Here is a 15,629-nt window from a genome sequence, read left to right as displayed (position 1 = left end):
GTAAAAAGAGAGAAAAAAAATACTCCTCAAACGCAGACCGACAATATAGGAATTGATAAACAGTGACTTTCAGCACGTGCCCAAATGTGTCGTTAAGAAGGTGTAACCACCACTGGTAAAACTAGCACTGGAAACCTAGGAGAACTATTTCTACCTTTCGCCGATACATACCACAAAACGTCAAATGCTTTGTGATTTCGCCATTGGCCATTCAACAAATCAAAAGTCGGCCCATACGTGTGAAAATCGCGCCACTACGCTGAAAGTTGGTCGAAATTCTAGAACGATTTATGTTGATACAAATAAAAATATAAATGTAACGTATTAAAAGCTTCGAAATAATACACTTACTTAGACAGTATTTAGTATTTTACGAGGGTCTGCAGGTGAGACCAGTGACCTTGACAAACAGGGAAAAGAAATGACCTCTACAGACAGAGAAGACAAGTCACACTGCCAGTCAAGGAAGGCAAATGACCTTGACAGACAGAAAGGATAAGTGACTTTGACAGAATGAGAAGACAAGTCATCTTGGCAGAAACGAAAGACAAGTCACAATGAAAGAATGAGAAGACAAATGAACATGACACACAGGCAAGACAAGTGACCTTGACACACAGGCAAGACAAATGACCTTGACGGACACTGAAGACAAATAACTTTGACACGCAAGGAAGACAGGTAACTTTGACAGACGGAGAAGATAAGTGACCTTGACAAACAGGGAAGACAAATGACCTTGACACACAGGCAAGACAAGTAACCTTGACAGACATGGAAGACAGATTTACTTGACAGACATGGGGCCAATTAACCTTGACATACAGTGAAAAGAAATGGCCTTGACATGCAAGGAAGACAAATCGCATTGACCGATAGAGAAGACAAGTGACCTTGACATGCAGGGAAAAAATTACCTTGACAGACAGGGAAGACAAATGACCTTAACAGACAGAGAAGAGAAGTGACCTTGACAGAAAGGAAAAACAAGTCACCTTGCCAGTCAGGGAAGACAAATTACCTCTACAGACAGAGAATACAAGTCACTCTTCCAAGGAAGATAAATGACCTTTAGTGACACACAGGCAATACAAAATGTACATGTAACCTTCCTAGACAAGGAAGAAAAATGACCTTGACAGACAGTGAAGACAAATGACATTAACTGACATGGTAGACAAGTGACATTGACAAACAGAAAAGATAAGTAACTCTGACAGACAGGAAAGACAAATGACCTTGGCAGAGAAAACAAATGGCCTACCAGAAAGGGAAGACAAGGGACCTTAACAGACAAGGAAGACAAATAATTTTGGTAAGGAAAACAGGCGATATTTATAGAAAACAAAGGAAAACTACCTTTAAGAAAACAAAGGCAAGTTACATTGATAGAAAACAAACGTGACCAACTGAGATAACAAAGACAAATGACCTTAACAGGAAAGTGTAGTCAGCAGGCTTTGACAACGAATACAATGACAAGGACAATGATGAAGTGACCTTAAACGGCAATAAACACAAGTGATCTTAGGTAGTAAATACAAGTGACAATCGATCACTATTCCATTGTTCCAATGTTAGACACTGACAATGAAAACAAGTGACCATGACTACCTGAACAAGGAACTATTGAGAAAAAGCGATAACAAAAAAATTCAACTGTCAAATTCAGAACCTTTCGAAATAGTGATTAGAATTGTTTTAGGATGAATGAATGGGCAAGTAACATACAAAGAGCAATTTCACAAAAATCAACTTTGCTTTTACATGTATCCACATTGTTAGTTTTTTTTAGCCAAGTATGCTACAGGTGTTGGGATATTACCTTTTACCTTTATCTTACCTTTTAAAGGTTTACCTTTGAAATTGGCGAGAATAGTTCATTTAAACAACACAGCCCTTCAACCAAGTATTCATCAGGATATCAATCTCCATCAGGTAATAAAACAAGAGGCCCAATGGGCCTGGTATTCACTTCTTTGAGGATTTTCTGCAGCTGCCTTTCACTTAGTCAAAAGAACTTGTTTCTGTGCTTTAAATTTTACCCCAGTGACATTGAATATCGGTCAAGATGGTTTCTTTCTACAAATTTGTTTGGCATCATCCCAGAAGCCTAGTGCACAAATATCTTGATTCTAGGCCTTTTAGTTATTTGAATGCTAAATCTGAAACCTGTGACCTTGAATACGGGACAAGGTCATTTCTTTCTGCAAACTTTGTAGGGCGTCATCCCAGGAACATGCCAGCCAAATATCATGGTTCTAGGTATTTGGTTTTTAAGTCAGTTAAAGGGAAATGTTGATGACCTCAGACATTTGGATTACAAACACCAAACCAGCCAGCTAGATTAGCTAACAAATACTATAGTAAAATTTCCGAGGCACTTAAGTCTCTTGAAAAGTTGTTACTTTTGAAATTGTGACCTTGAAAATGGTACATATACACAAGTCCATTAATTTGAACAAACTTGATCGCATCCCAGAATGCTATGGGCCAAGTGTATGGGCCTTTGTGACACATGTGACCTCGAAAATTGGCCAAGGTCATTTGTTTGAACAATATTTCCCAGAAGAAAAAAAAAACCAAACAAACAAACAAACATTTTTCTGATAAAACATTTAATAATTTACAACACGATATGTAAACTTTAAAGAATCAGTAATGGACAATGTGAAATCTCCCTAGAAATATAATGATAACAGACTTGTTGGTGTTCCTACATATTTGATTTGATATGATTGGTTGATCATGGAGGAATTGACGTATTGCTATCTTATTAAAAATATGTTATATTTATAGAGAATATTAAGGTAAAAATTGAAATCATGCGGTGAAGGATTTTCAACAAGTGAGTGATGTTTTTCTGTTTTGAAAACCTCCATTTCAAATACCAACATCCCAGTACAATGCTATGATGATAAATCTATAACCAGGCCATACCAACTGTATGCATGTCAATATTCTTGGAAGGTTTGGATGGAAAACCATATACCAAACAGACAATATATATTTATGTACCATGAGGAATAGATCTACTTACCCTAGTATTTCCACACATTATATATAATTACAACAAATCTTAAATTTAGATATTCATACAGATCTGGTTTCCAATTAAATGTTCTGAATACTCTTATCAAGGGGTGAATTCTTTCAAAAAATTCATAAAACCCATGTTGTTCATTTTTCAGATTAATGATGTTTTAGACATTTTAATTGCAACCTTTGAATTAATAAGATACCTGTACATAACTCTGATTCTGAGAAATGAGAATGTTCTCAATTGCGCATCTATCCTTGAAAGAGAAGGTAAACCTTCTTAAGTTTTTTCAAATTAAATTTTGAAGATATATCTGGTATTCTCAACTTTCTAGACAAGGTTTTTTGTGTCCTGAACACAGTTTATAAACCTTACCTCAGTCTGATTTAAAGATTTACACTTGCTTCGACAAATGTAATTCATATCCAACTGCTTTAAAGCTAAAGGACCCCATCATTGAGTCCTGTGTGACTACAAACATAATTTCCTTAAAAAGCAAACAAGGCATGAATTATGTGTATACTGAACAATTTTCTTAGATCAATGAATTTTAATCCTTTATGAAATAGTAATTAACACTTATTTATACCTAGTTATAGTTGACTAGGATTATAAGTTCATAAACAAGAACTACATTAACGACAACCAGATCTTTCTGCATGACAAAATGAGAGCCCAGATATAGGTATAATATATGTATTGATATTGCTAAAGCCAATTTCAATATCAACTGATTTACCAATATTAGACAGATTGAGATGACCATATTTATACATGAACTTAATCAAGGTTTGGTACTTGAACAAAAAGCTCAGTTAAATGTCCATAGAGTTCAAACTGAAATGTTGATAATGCAATTATGATGGCACTGGAAAAGTAACCCACTTATAGTCTGGCTTTCAAAATAGTTCCCGACAGGAAAGACAAAAGTCAAGAGAAACCAAAATGATAACAGCATACATGTTATAAACAATGTACATATCGAGGGTATGTATACTATACCTTCAGCACTCGTACTGTGGATAATCTTACTATCATCGTGTTTAGTTTTAAATACTGATCCATTACAATTTTGTAAAACATTAATTTCCTATTTTGACTTCTAAACAACATATTATACAAATGTATAAATTGAGATATATTTCTATAATCTTTAATATATGGACCTGGTAATGTTTCAAATTTGGTCCATCACAGTGTGAAAAGTGAGCTGTTTTAATTCACCAAAATATATATACTTAAAAATATAATGTACCGTATTTGACCTAATAAGGGTGCCCCTACCTTTTTTTCAAGGAAATAAATCTTTGACCGAGTGTCAAAATGGTGGTCAAGAGTAATAATTCTTGTGAAATGTTTTGCTACTTTTGCAAATTAAGTAACTGGAACACAAGTTTTCGCCACTTTTTGTCTATTCCTACAGATGACATATCAGTGCAAATTAAAGTGCACCCGAAACTAAACACACATACAAATAACAACTTACCATCTATATTTGTAGATAAAGTAAAAGACTTCATTCTTGTTGATAAATAACTTTTGTTCAGAACAGAAAGCTAGTAAAAGATATTGTAAATCAATTATTAGGTCAAAAAAACGATGTCTGGTATGATCTTGGAAATCACCTGTGTCTATAAATAGAACACAAAAGAGTTCCATTTGAACATAAATGGTGGAACACACGTTCTCTGGTCTAAAGATCAGCTGACATGGTTTACAAGTTTACAGGGATATTCAAGTGATATTTAAGCTTAATATATGATAATGAATAGATATCTTCATCTGGAATATATTTATGACTGAATATTTTACCGTTTCCACAGCCTTGGGTATTCTGCTATAAGGTATAGTCTGTTTCATAAAACTTCAGAACAACTAATCTTAATAAGGGCGCCCTCACTGTCAATTACCCGCGCTCTGCGCCCTTATTAGGTCAAATACGGTTCATGTACACCTGACGAAATCTTCTACCAGATATCAGAAGGGAAGTAACTCTGATAACTTCCTTGCTATGATCATATGTACTTTACCTGGTATAGATACTCATTATAAGCCATAGATCTGACAAACCGCTATGATTCAGTGCTGTCATGACAAGAGATATTCAAAGACATCGAATAGCTGTAGCCATATATATATATATATATATATTTTACCTGTTTCTAAAAACTTCAAAATTCCTACCTTAAGAACTAAAAATCTATTTAAAAGCATCAAAGGAAATACACATGCTGGATAAGTTAGGTAACAATACATACACCATGCATCTTGTAAACATTTATCTTTAAACTTATTTTCATAGGCAGTATTGAAAGAAATTTCAAAGTTTTGAAAATGAAACAAAGAGGCCCATAAGCCTTAATTTAATGGTCATCTGACTCAAAGACCCTGGTACAATTGTAGTATACATACTCAGTAGCAAATATATTAAAGATTTTGGACGGATCAGAAAAATAACAACACTGACCTAAAAATGTAAAGATGTAGGAAGTGATTTTTTGCTGAGATGTTGAAATCTGTCCCTAAGGTTAATTCATGCTTCTTGGGGAAGAGGAACTCTATTGAAAGTTATCATTATTGTCTAATCATTGTACAACATTTACCACAACATACCCAGTAGCTTAAAAGATGTTAATTAAAAATTGAAGCAATTAATTTGAACCCTTTTGTCCTGATATAGAAAACGATATGTCTCCTTCTTTACACAATTTTAATTCTCGTTGAATCCTGTCCTTCAAAAATTGTTATCTAGAGCAAACCAGTAAAATTCATAGAAAACCTCAAAAAAATCATAGGAAGGTGATTCTACAGCTTTTCACATGGGATCAGGAATTCCAAACCCTATATCTAGAGCTTTTTAATCCAACCCCTCTCTACAGCTTTATATATCTGACCACTCATAAATTGAAACTTGCTAATCATATAAAATATTTTTTGGGAGAGGATGTTCCTGAAAACAATTGATGACGGATCCCCGGACAGAGTAGATGAAGGAGGAACACTTAACTAACTTCCCCTAGTAGGGTATGTCTGTGTAACAGACATGTTAACATGATTCAGATATACACTGTATCAATATTCTAAATAGAGAGAAAGTGTCAGTCTATTACTGAGAAAGCTATCACATGAAATTCAAGTTAGGTTTATAAACTGGTCCAAACTTGGCAAAGGGGGCACTTTTTTCATTTTGCCATTTTTACTGAGAAGACGGGAAACTGTCTTTGAGGTAGGTTTAGCTGCACCAGGTCGGCCCTGGTGCTGAGTGAATGAGGTATGTCCGCCAAGTCCATCGTATCCCTTACGGAAAACACTGTTAAAGTCTCCAGCACCAGTTTTTTTCTTAAAAATGTTGTAATTACCAAGACCAGTTATGTTGCTGATATCCTGTATATCTCTCTTGGCCTTTTTAGCCGGGTTTTCCGAGCATGCTGATGATATCTTAACAAATTTCATCTGGTTTTCTTCGCAATGAAATCGGTTATGTGTATTAGGGCTAGGTTTAACAAAATCAGGTGATGCCATGTTTGACTCAAGGTCTATCTCCCCTGACGACGGTTTCAGCTGTAGTGGAGTCCCAGGCGCAGGGCTTTCCTCCATCAGGGTCTCAACAAAGCTTGAACTAGCACTGCTTGCAGTGGTGCAAGGACTAACTATTGCTCGTTTTAAACGACTGAGTTTTTGTTTTAAGGACTCAACTTCTTTCTCTTTCTGTTTCAGATCATCTTCTGATTTTGAATAGTACTCTCTTATGGCTGATAGTTCCGTAGTTGTCTGACTTAATTCACGATCTTTTGTCAGAAGAAGTCTTTTACATTTGTCGTACTCAGACTTTAACTTTTTCTTTTCATCTTTCACCTGTTGAAACTCACGTTTCATAACCACAAGGTATGTAGCCATTTGCCGAGTTGACCCACTCTCTCCAGAATTTTGAACAAGGTTCTGAACTTCTTCCTCTGATCCTGTCAAAACACAAAATTCCCAGTATATATTAATTGTACACAATATCAAATCAGATTCCCATCCTTAAATGACCTATTATGTAACAAGACATAAAAAACAAACCAAAATCTAAACCACCTTGTACACCTAACAAAACACATATTCTCATACCGTGGTACTCAGCGAGGTTGTTTATTTCTATAGTCATTAGTTGACAGGTTCTATTTTGAGGGTTATTTCAGGACAAAAATCTACCCAATGACCCAAAAATTTATTCAAATTACCACATAATAAGACATATTACCATATAATAAGACATATTTTCTCTCATCATGCATAGAATAGTTTTATTTCTGAAGTCCTCTAGTGTAATATATATTTTACTGGAATAGTCGACCCTGGAAATAATTTGAAAGAATTAAAATAAATCATATTTGAACAGACATATAATACTGTATATAGAATGTCAAGATACAGTAATTGATACCACACTTCATTGAACTTGCATTATCTGAATACCTCTCATTAGACAATTTCTGTGGTTAAAATGACTTTTTCTTGTAGACCCTTGTTTCCAAATAACCTTTAATGATAATTTCACTTATTCCATGATACAAAAGTCACACTTACTTTTTGACTTGGGTTACTTTTATTTATTAATATTTCATATTTTTTCCCCACAAAGAATTTTTTTTACCTGTCACCAATCTCTCAACATTTTGAAGATCAACAAATTTTTTCTTGATCTTGCGACATTCCTCCTTTTGCATCTTTAAACTATCCTCCTGGCTTTTGAAGTAGTGGAGTTGTTTCCTTAAAGATGCATTGGTTGTCTGCTCTTGTTTAAGTAAGCGTTGTATATCTTTCTTACTTTCTTCAATATCTTGACATTTTTGTACTGCTGCATTTTTTCCCTCAACAAGATCACTTTTCTCCTTGTTATGTTTGTTTATTTTAAGTTTCAAATCCTGGATTTCATTTGTGAGTTTGCAGGGGTCACTGGCGCCATCATCACCCTCCTCCCCAATGTCAAAAAACAACTTGTGAATGATGTTACTTCTATTAACACGAGATCGACAGCTGGGACACGTACTGGAAGTGGCCAACCACTTAAAGAGACACTCTTCATGGAAGGTGTGACCACATGGTGTGGCAGAGATACTGATGCTGGCATCATTCACAAATAAATCGGAGCAAATACAGCAAAGGGCCTTCATAGTTACCTGAAATACATTAAAAAAAGAACATATGCTAAAGTTTTATTGAATGAGTACAGGGCTCTCAGTGGTTGGATTGATTTTCTTCTCAGTCTCACTCGCTTATTTACAGAAAATTAAAATTCTATGGCTTGACAGCAGCACAATGTGAACAGTACACAAGTTTTAGTTGAAGGGAGGTCTGATTACATGTACTTGAGTTTTGCTAAAACTAATTAATTGCTGAAGAAAGACAGGACTTTTCCAGTTTTTAATAACGAAGTCAATCTTAGTATATTATAGACCATATATAACGTAATAAATAACTTTTCACCGGTATATATAACTGAAAGGTCATCTATAAGCATATGTCAGTTATAATATATACACTAGATACCTACCGCACTGTTTATTCTGCACATGACAGAATGCTTTGATTTATTCCAACCGAAAAATGGGCTACTTAACATAAGCATACCACTGCGATATGCTCTAGTCTACTTAAACGACGTACAACCCACACCTTAGCTTGGTCTTAGCACTATCCTCTCTCAAACCATGCTCTGCTAATGTTCACTCTTATTTACCAAGTCATTAATTGCAAATCATGCAATTGCAGTCTACATTGTGAATGCTTCATCAGCAAAAACTGTTGTAAATCTGCCATATATGACTTCGAGCTACATTCCCCAAATACCTTGTTTACCTGATCGTCTGCTCTAAACTCATAAAACATTGGGGGAATTAAACACGAGTCGAACTTGTTCTAGATTCCGGTTTTGAACATTACCTCCATATTAGACAATACAGAGACAGCCCGCCCCAGTAACACTCCATTTCAACTTACAATAACACATTAAAAACTGGAAACGATCAGAACACTACTAGATACATCAACTCTTTACCACGACTTCACTGGGGAGCAGTTTTCAGGGGCAATTGTTGTATCCTACTAGATACATGAACTCTTTACCGTGACATCACTAGAGAACAATGTCAAAGGGTAACTGTTGCATCCTCAGTCTGTCATATAATAAGTATAGACTTAATCTTGGGTAACCTTGAAGAATACTTACATTCTAACACTTAACCATAGCTCCTGGATAAATCCAATGTTGTTGAAAGGTACGGCAGTTTCATGCAGGTCTGCGATTCCTGAGCCTCAGTGATGTATCATGTAACTGCAAAATACATCCGAGATATAGAGTAAACAGTGTAGATAAAAACAATATTAATTTCACTGATAATCTTTAAGCAAGAGTTAAAATCATATGGTGTTGATACTTCTACATACAATTATATATTATGGCGTGCAGGTAATGCTAGTGATGGGCTGATGTGGGAAAATAAAAAAATCATTCAAACAATGAAATGAAAATTTAACTGATCCATGATCATGATTGATCAGTAAACTAAAAGTTTAGAAATGACAAGAACTTTTCCTTTTTGAAAAAGCTATGAAATGTCCAGTTCTTCAGATGGACTGGTCATTTTATTGCAGAGGAACTGAACTAGGCTTAATGCTGGTGACAAGGTAGTTCAAGTGGTCAGAGCGTCCGTCAAGAGTTTGCAGGTCCAGGCAAGGGTTGGCGTCGATCGAGTACCGGTATGTAATTTTGACTAGCGTAAAGCGAGGGTCTATACTGACGGAATAAAAGTTAAAACACCTAGATGGGACTTAATTGGTGTTCTGTGGTAAATAAATATCTCATTTATCCATATATTTAAGGAAGGTGTTATGTCACACCTGATTTTATTGTGTTTGCACCAACATCTTAGTGACACCAAACGGTGTTGGAGAATTCCACGTTTTCATATAGTAGTGCGCTCTGGTCCCTACAACAGACATGGTGTCAGGGCCAGAGGAAACTCAGGCTATGCACATCCAGCATGTCTGAAGTGGACCACCTAGCCTGAAATTGCACCCGGCCCCCTAGCAGACAGATGAAGAGATGCTCGTCAGACCATGTTATATAACATTTTCAACAACAAAGTTGCTATAATGAAATCCGATAGGTTAACTCCAGATCCCTTACTAGGTATATTCCAGACATAGTCACAAACTCTCATTTCAAATACACCATTCCAAAACTCTGAATAGAAAAACATCACTTTTTTTTCAAAAAACTTCACGAGTGAAAGAAATTTCCACCCGACTCATTCAAATTACCAATGTACCGTCATTATACTATCAGCAAGTAGAGCCAAATGTTTTATCAAGCTTTTATCTTAATATACATAGAAAATGTTGTAGAACAACAAAGCTTTCTCCGTTTTCACTCCTCTCAGACATTTCTCTTTCAAATTGTTGAAGTTGACCAGTACACCATATATCTTATTCTAAATCAGCAATCACAGTATGACATCGATGTAAGCCTTAAAAGGCTCGCCATGTCATTACAGAATGAGGTTTGTCAAATAGGAGGTTTAGCTACTTCGGATTGGTTGTTTCTTCACTAAATAGATATACATGTAGATCTAGTATGGTAAAATAAGCTTCCGGTTTTAATACAACGGTATACAAAATATAGACATAGAAATGTCTCGGTTGAATAAGCATAGGCTGCATTTAATATTGATGTGGCATGTGTTATATCATGGTTAAATTAAGATACAACTGCAAACATTTGGATCATGGCCACTAGGCTAGTTTCAACTGTTCTGGCTCAGTACATCTGTCAATATCAGGATAGAATCATAGAACGACAAACTCTTGTGTCACTGCCAGTATGTTCACGAGTCATGACCATAATCGCATTAGCACGTACATCGTCTGCTGGTCGTCAAAGGAGCCACATGATCAAACTCCATGGCGAAAGTTCACTACGGTGAGATCGCTATTGACAAAGCCTTGATGTTCAAGCCACACAGTCCTCGTCCTGTTTCGTAAGTGGCGCAGAAAGTAATAAACGCATGCGTAAACTTAACATCCGGTATATGAAACAAGAGGCCCAGAGGGCCTGTATCGCTCACCTGACTTCATGTGATATGAAACAAGAATGATGATTAAGTATATTTGTCACTGGTATTGCTATGTCAATATATCAAAAGGCATTTTATATGGCTACGTGAGGATTTGATGTCAAAAAATGCATTAATCCATGAAATAAAATCAACTTTTGGAACAACCCCATAGGGATGCTACCACACAAATGTGAGTGATATCCATTGCTTAGTTTCAGAAACGAAGTTGTTTAAACCAATTGACCCCTTTTGACCCCACCTTCTGCACCCCGGGGGGAGTGGGGGTCAGTTCCTTCCTTTATAAAATTTTGAATCGCTACCCAAAAGGATGCTACCAGGCAAATATGAGCGATATCCCTTGCTTGGTTTCAGAGAAGAAGTTGTTCATATCAATTCAGCCAGATTGACCACATTTGGCCCCGCCCCTCAGGCCCCTGGGGGGTCAGCCCCATCATTTGTACAATTTTGAATCCCCACCCCATAGTGATGCTATCAGGCAAATAATTTTTTGAGTGATAGCCATTGCTTGGTTTCAGAGAAGAAGTCGTTTATATCAATAGCGCAAAAATGACCCAATTTGGCCCCGCCCCAGAGGCCCCCAGGGGGTCAGCCCCATCATTTGTACAATTCTGAGTCCCCTACCCATAGGGATGCTTCTGACCAAATTTGGTCAAATTCTGATGTGTGGTTATGAAGAAGAAGTCAATTGTTGACGGACGGACGACGGACGACGGACGCAACAGTATGGCAATAGCTCACCTTGGTCCTTCAGACCAGGTGAGCTAAAAAAGAAACGTTGACTGAAAATAAGTTCCGGGCACTAGCAAAATGTTACATAATGTAGCTGTACACGACCGAGTAATACAATCATTTAGGATTACATAGCCTCTATATATTCATATCAATATTTCACAAGTTTTTTTGTTCATATTGATCAGTTTGGTGCAATTGCTGAATGAAATTAATGTTCATAAAGAAGTAATGCTGTCTTTCCAGTATAGATCATCTAGCAGCATTTCCAAAATAATTCAAAACATCCATTTCATAACATTAATTTAACGTCTGTTCTTATTATATCTTGTAACATTGAGATGTACGTAACCTTATATGTTATATGTATAGTTTGCTTTAAGCCAAAGATCTTACAGATTTTTTTTTTTTTTGGGGGGGGATCGGTTGGTTGGTGATTTGTCTGGACCAATTAACTTTTATTTCAGTTCTCTAAGTAAACAGCATGAAAAGTAGTACATGTAGCTAAGAATCGTGAATGTCCTTACCCGTTGTTTTAGTATTGATCTAGACTATAATGATTTGTATGAATTGATTTTGAATATAAAAATATTATACTCAAAACAATAAGTTATTTCCCATTGTCTGGTTTTAAATGTAGAGAGAAATTGAGAAATAAAAGTTTACTTTTTTACAGTGGAATATATTAAAAAAAAAACAAATAACAAATAAATCAAAATTCAGTCTGAATCGAAGAAACACATTTTTCAGTATACTTTAATTTATTAAAAATTTAATATTACAATGTAATATATAATACAACAATTTGATAAAGTTTGATACTACAATACAAGCAATGACAGTTTTTAAATATAAACTTACAGCATTAATGGGGACAAAGCCCTCGGAAATTTTGAAATTCTAATCATTATTGTGGGTTCTTTTGCTCTTCACAGACTCAAGAATCAAATGTTTTTTCGTCTCTTCAACAGATCAAAGCTTGTTTTAACTCCATAGCTGCAACCCCCCCACCTACCTTGAAGTTGAATGGTTGGTGCCTTAATTCATTATCATGTCATTTTAATATATGTTTGGTGTGGTGAGATGGTGTTGGGTTGATATGTTGTTTTTTGAGATCTCAACGGGTTAATTGCTGGTTTGGTTTGATATTGTTTTACATCCTATCAACAGCTAATTAGGTAATTTAGGATGGCCTTCCCTGTGTGTGAGGTGCGTGCATTTTGGGAGGCTGCGCTATGGTTGTTGCCATCTTTGTGTGGTAAGTGGTGATGTTTTCAATGGTGACTCATTAGGGCCAAATATCAGCTATGGCAAATCTTGCTCTCTCGACCTTAGATTGAAAATGAGAGAATGCGAAAACGCGAGGAGTGTTATCAGAAGCCTTGGCTAGCGATGATGGGATACAATTGTACATCAAATTTGTGTAAGTGTTTCCTACCCCATTGAAAGACAATTCAACAAATGATACAATTTTCAGATCTATTTATTGTTCAGTGTGCAGAGTTGTAAGCATTTCGAGCACACTATCTTGCATGTAAGCATACAAGACAAACACTATATTGCTAACAACGAATCTGTTCAATTAAAATATATTCTTAAATACTATTCTATTTCAGAAATTACAATTCCGTTTTCACCGTTACATTTAATTGATATCACAAGACATCTAATTACATTTAATATACGATTCAATAAAATGAGGGTTAAGCATTACACTGTATGATACTGAAAAATACTGTTTCCTGATCATTTTAGTATATTGAAACTGCGTTTCTGGTTAGTCTGAAAATATTCTTTAAAAAGAAGTTTTGAGATTACCAGGTATATAAATTTTCACTCCAAATAAAATGTATCTTATTACATCCTGAAGCTGCTATTCAATGAATTAGCACCATAAAATATTCAAAATAATTTCTAAATATGAACACAATGTTAAAAATTGCTTTATTCTGAATTTTCTTCTCTTTTTTTTTTGTCACAAGAAACAACATTTTGTTTAAATAAAACTGTACTGTCTTCTGCCAGTGTATTTAAAAGTTTTATTAGTTAATATTTGAGATGCGATTATCACAATAACCACTAAACTTCCTCCATTCTATATAATACCCCATATGAAATGTGAGTTAGGTCTCCCATATAGGGACATTAATTTACATCTCTGGCTGCTGCAATAAACAAATTATTTCCAAGTTTTAAAACAAAAACAAACATATGTAATATGATAAAAAGTACACACCATATTATATAATTGATTTTAACGAATTTTGATCAGTACAGATGTACATATATATGATCTTCAATGTTTTGTTTTCATTTCACATGAGTTTTTTTTTGTGTGTGCCCTGGTGAGCAAAATTAAAACTTCACAGCAAATTTCATAAAATCTCATATCATTTGGGGGAAAAAAAGAAGATTTATCACATAACTCAGAAAAATGACATTTTGACAGGTTTTTACAGGTTTTTTAAGTTAACATGGAGGACAAGGTCAAATGTAGACATTTTGTTGCGCTGTTTTCATTCACGACGCCATAACATTGTCCCTTTTATGACATCACAACCAATTATTTCTGACTGTGGCAGCCAATGAAAAACAGCCCATTCATTACACAGTGACATATGCAAAATATGACAAAGGTGAATTCAGTGGATACAGGTAAATATTGTAGCACATGTAAAATAAAGGACTGTGACAGATATTGAAAATACTTTATTTTTAACTAGGAGAAATTGCAGTTTTATTTAAAAAAAATATATTTATTCCACAGGACTAGACTATTGACAGGGGGTTCAAACTCAAACTGAAATTAAACAGGACGAAGCCTCATACTAATTTATAAATTTATGTAGCAATCGAAAAGGAAAAAAATGTCGGGAAAACTGAAGTGTGACTGAAGCTGTTGCCAATGCGTGATGATGGATATAGTGATCTCTTGAGTTTCTGCTTTGCAGGCGACACAATATCCAATAAGCCTAAAAGCTCACTTGACAAGATAGATGGAGGAATAATTGCTCTACACCTAAGTAAGAGATACATGTACCTATTAGAGACTTTTTAAGGCAATTGACCTTGGGTGACCTTTCATTTATTTGAACGAACATGGTAGCTCCTCATCACAGCAATTGGCCCAATGTCATGACCCTGGGCCTCTTGGTTATGAATATCTTAAGACATTTGACCCCTAGCCTGTGGCCTTGAAAGAAGGTCAAGGTCACTCATTTGAAAAAAAAAAATGGTAGCCCTTCATCCCAGTATAATACTGGCCAAATATCATGACCCTGGACTTCTTGGTTATTGAGAAGTCAAAACTGAATTGTTTACCAACAGATAGCGCATGACGGCAGACAAAAGATGATTGCAATAGCTAGGTCACTTGAGTTTTTGTCTCAGGTGACCCATAAGGACAGCGTAAACCCTTTACAACCAAACACCTATATATATATGGTCAGTGAAAGTGTCATGTGAAATTAAATAGCACATATGATTATACTGCAGAATTAAGTCAAAAGTTGATAAATAGATCTACAAAGGTCACCGTTCAAATACTTCCTAAAGTGCTGTCAATATGGTTAGGTATACATTGGATTATCATATATCATAACAATGGTAAATTATATGTCAGAGGTCAATATAAAGGCCACTAAAGGTCAAGGGTCAAATTATCCATCAATAATATAACAATAACATAATAACAATTTAATCAAATGATAGGGTTTTATTTCTATTAATTGGAAATTAGT

At 35.3% G+C, this 15,629-nt stretch overlaps 1 protein-coding gene across 1 annotated transcript; it reads right to left on the bottom strand.

Moving 5' to 3' along the window:
- Positions 1–4,890: 4,890 nt before the first annotated feature.
- LOC117314653 (E3 ubiquitin-protein ligase TRAIP-like) lies at positions 4,891–11,070 on the bottom strand. The gene is made up of 4 exons (XM_033868729.1): positions 10,944–11,070; positions 9,252–9,356; positions 7,677–8,202; positions 4,891–6,999 (listed from the first exon to the last, which is right to left on the bottom strand). The coding sequence occupies exons 3-4, from the start codon at positions 8,194–8,196 to the stop codon at positions 6,173–6,175; spliced, it is 1,347 nt and encodes a 448-aa protein (XP_033724620.1). The 5' UTR covers positions 8,197–8,202; positions 9,252–9,356; positions 10,944–11,070; the 3' UTR covers positions 4,891–6,172.
- Positions 11,071–15,629: the final 4,559 nt, after the last annotated feature.

Source organism: Pecten maximus, chromosome 16 (genome assembly GCF_902652985.1).
Source record: "Pecten maximus chromosome 16, xPecMax1.1, whole genome shotgun sequence".
Lineage (NCBI taxonomy): Eukaryota > Metazoa > Mollusca > Bivalvia > Pectinida > Pectinidae > Pecten > Pecten maximus.
Note: the sequence above shows the minus strand (reverse complement) of the source record. Positions and strands in the feature narration are given on the sequence as shown.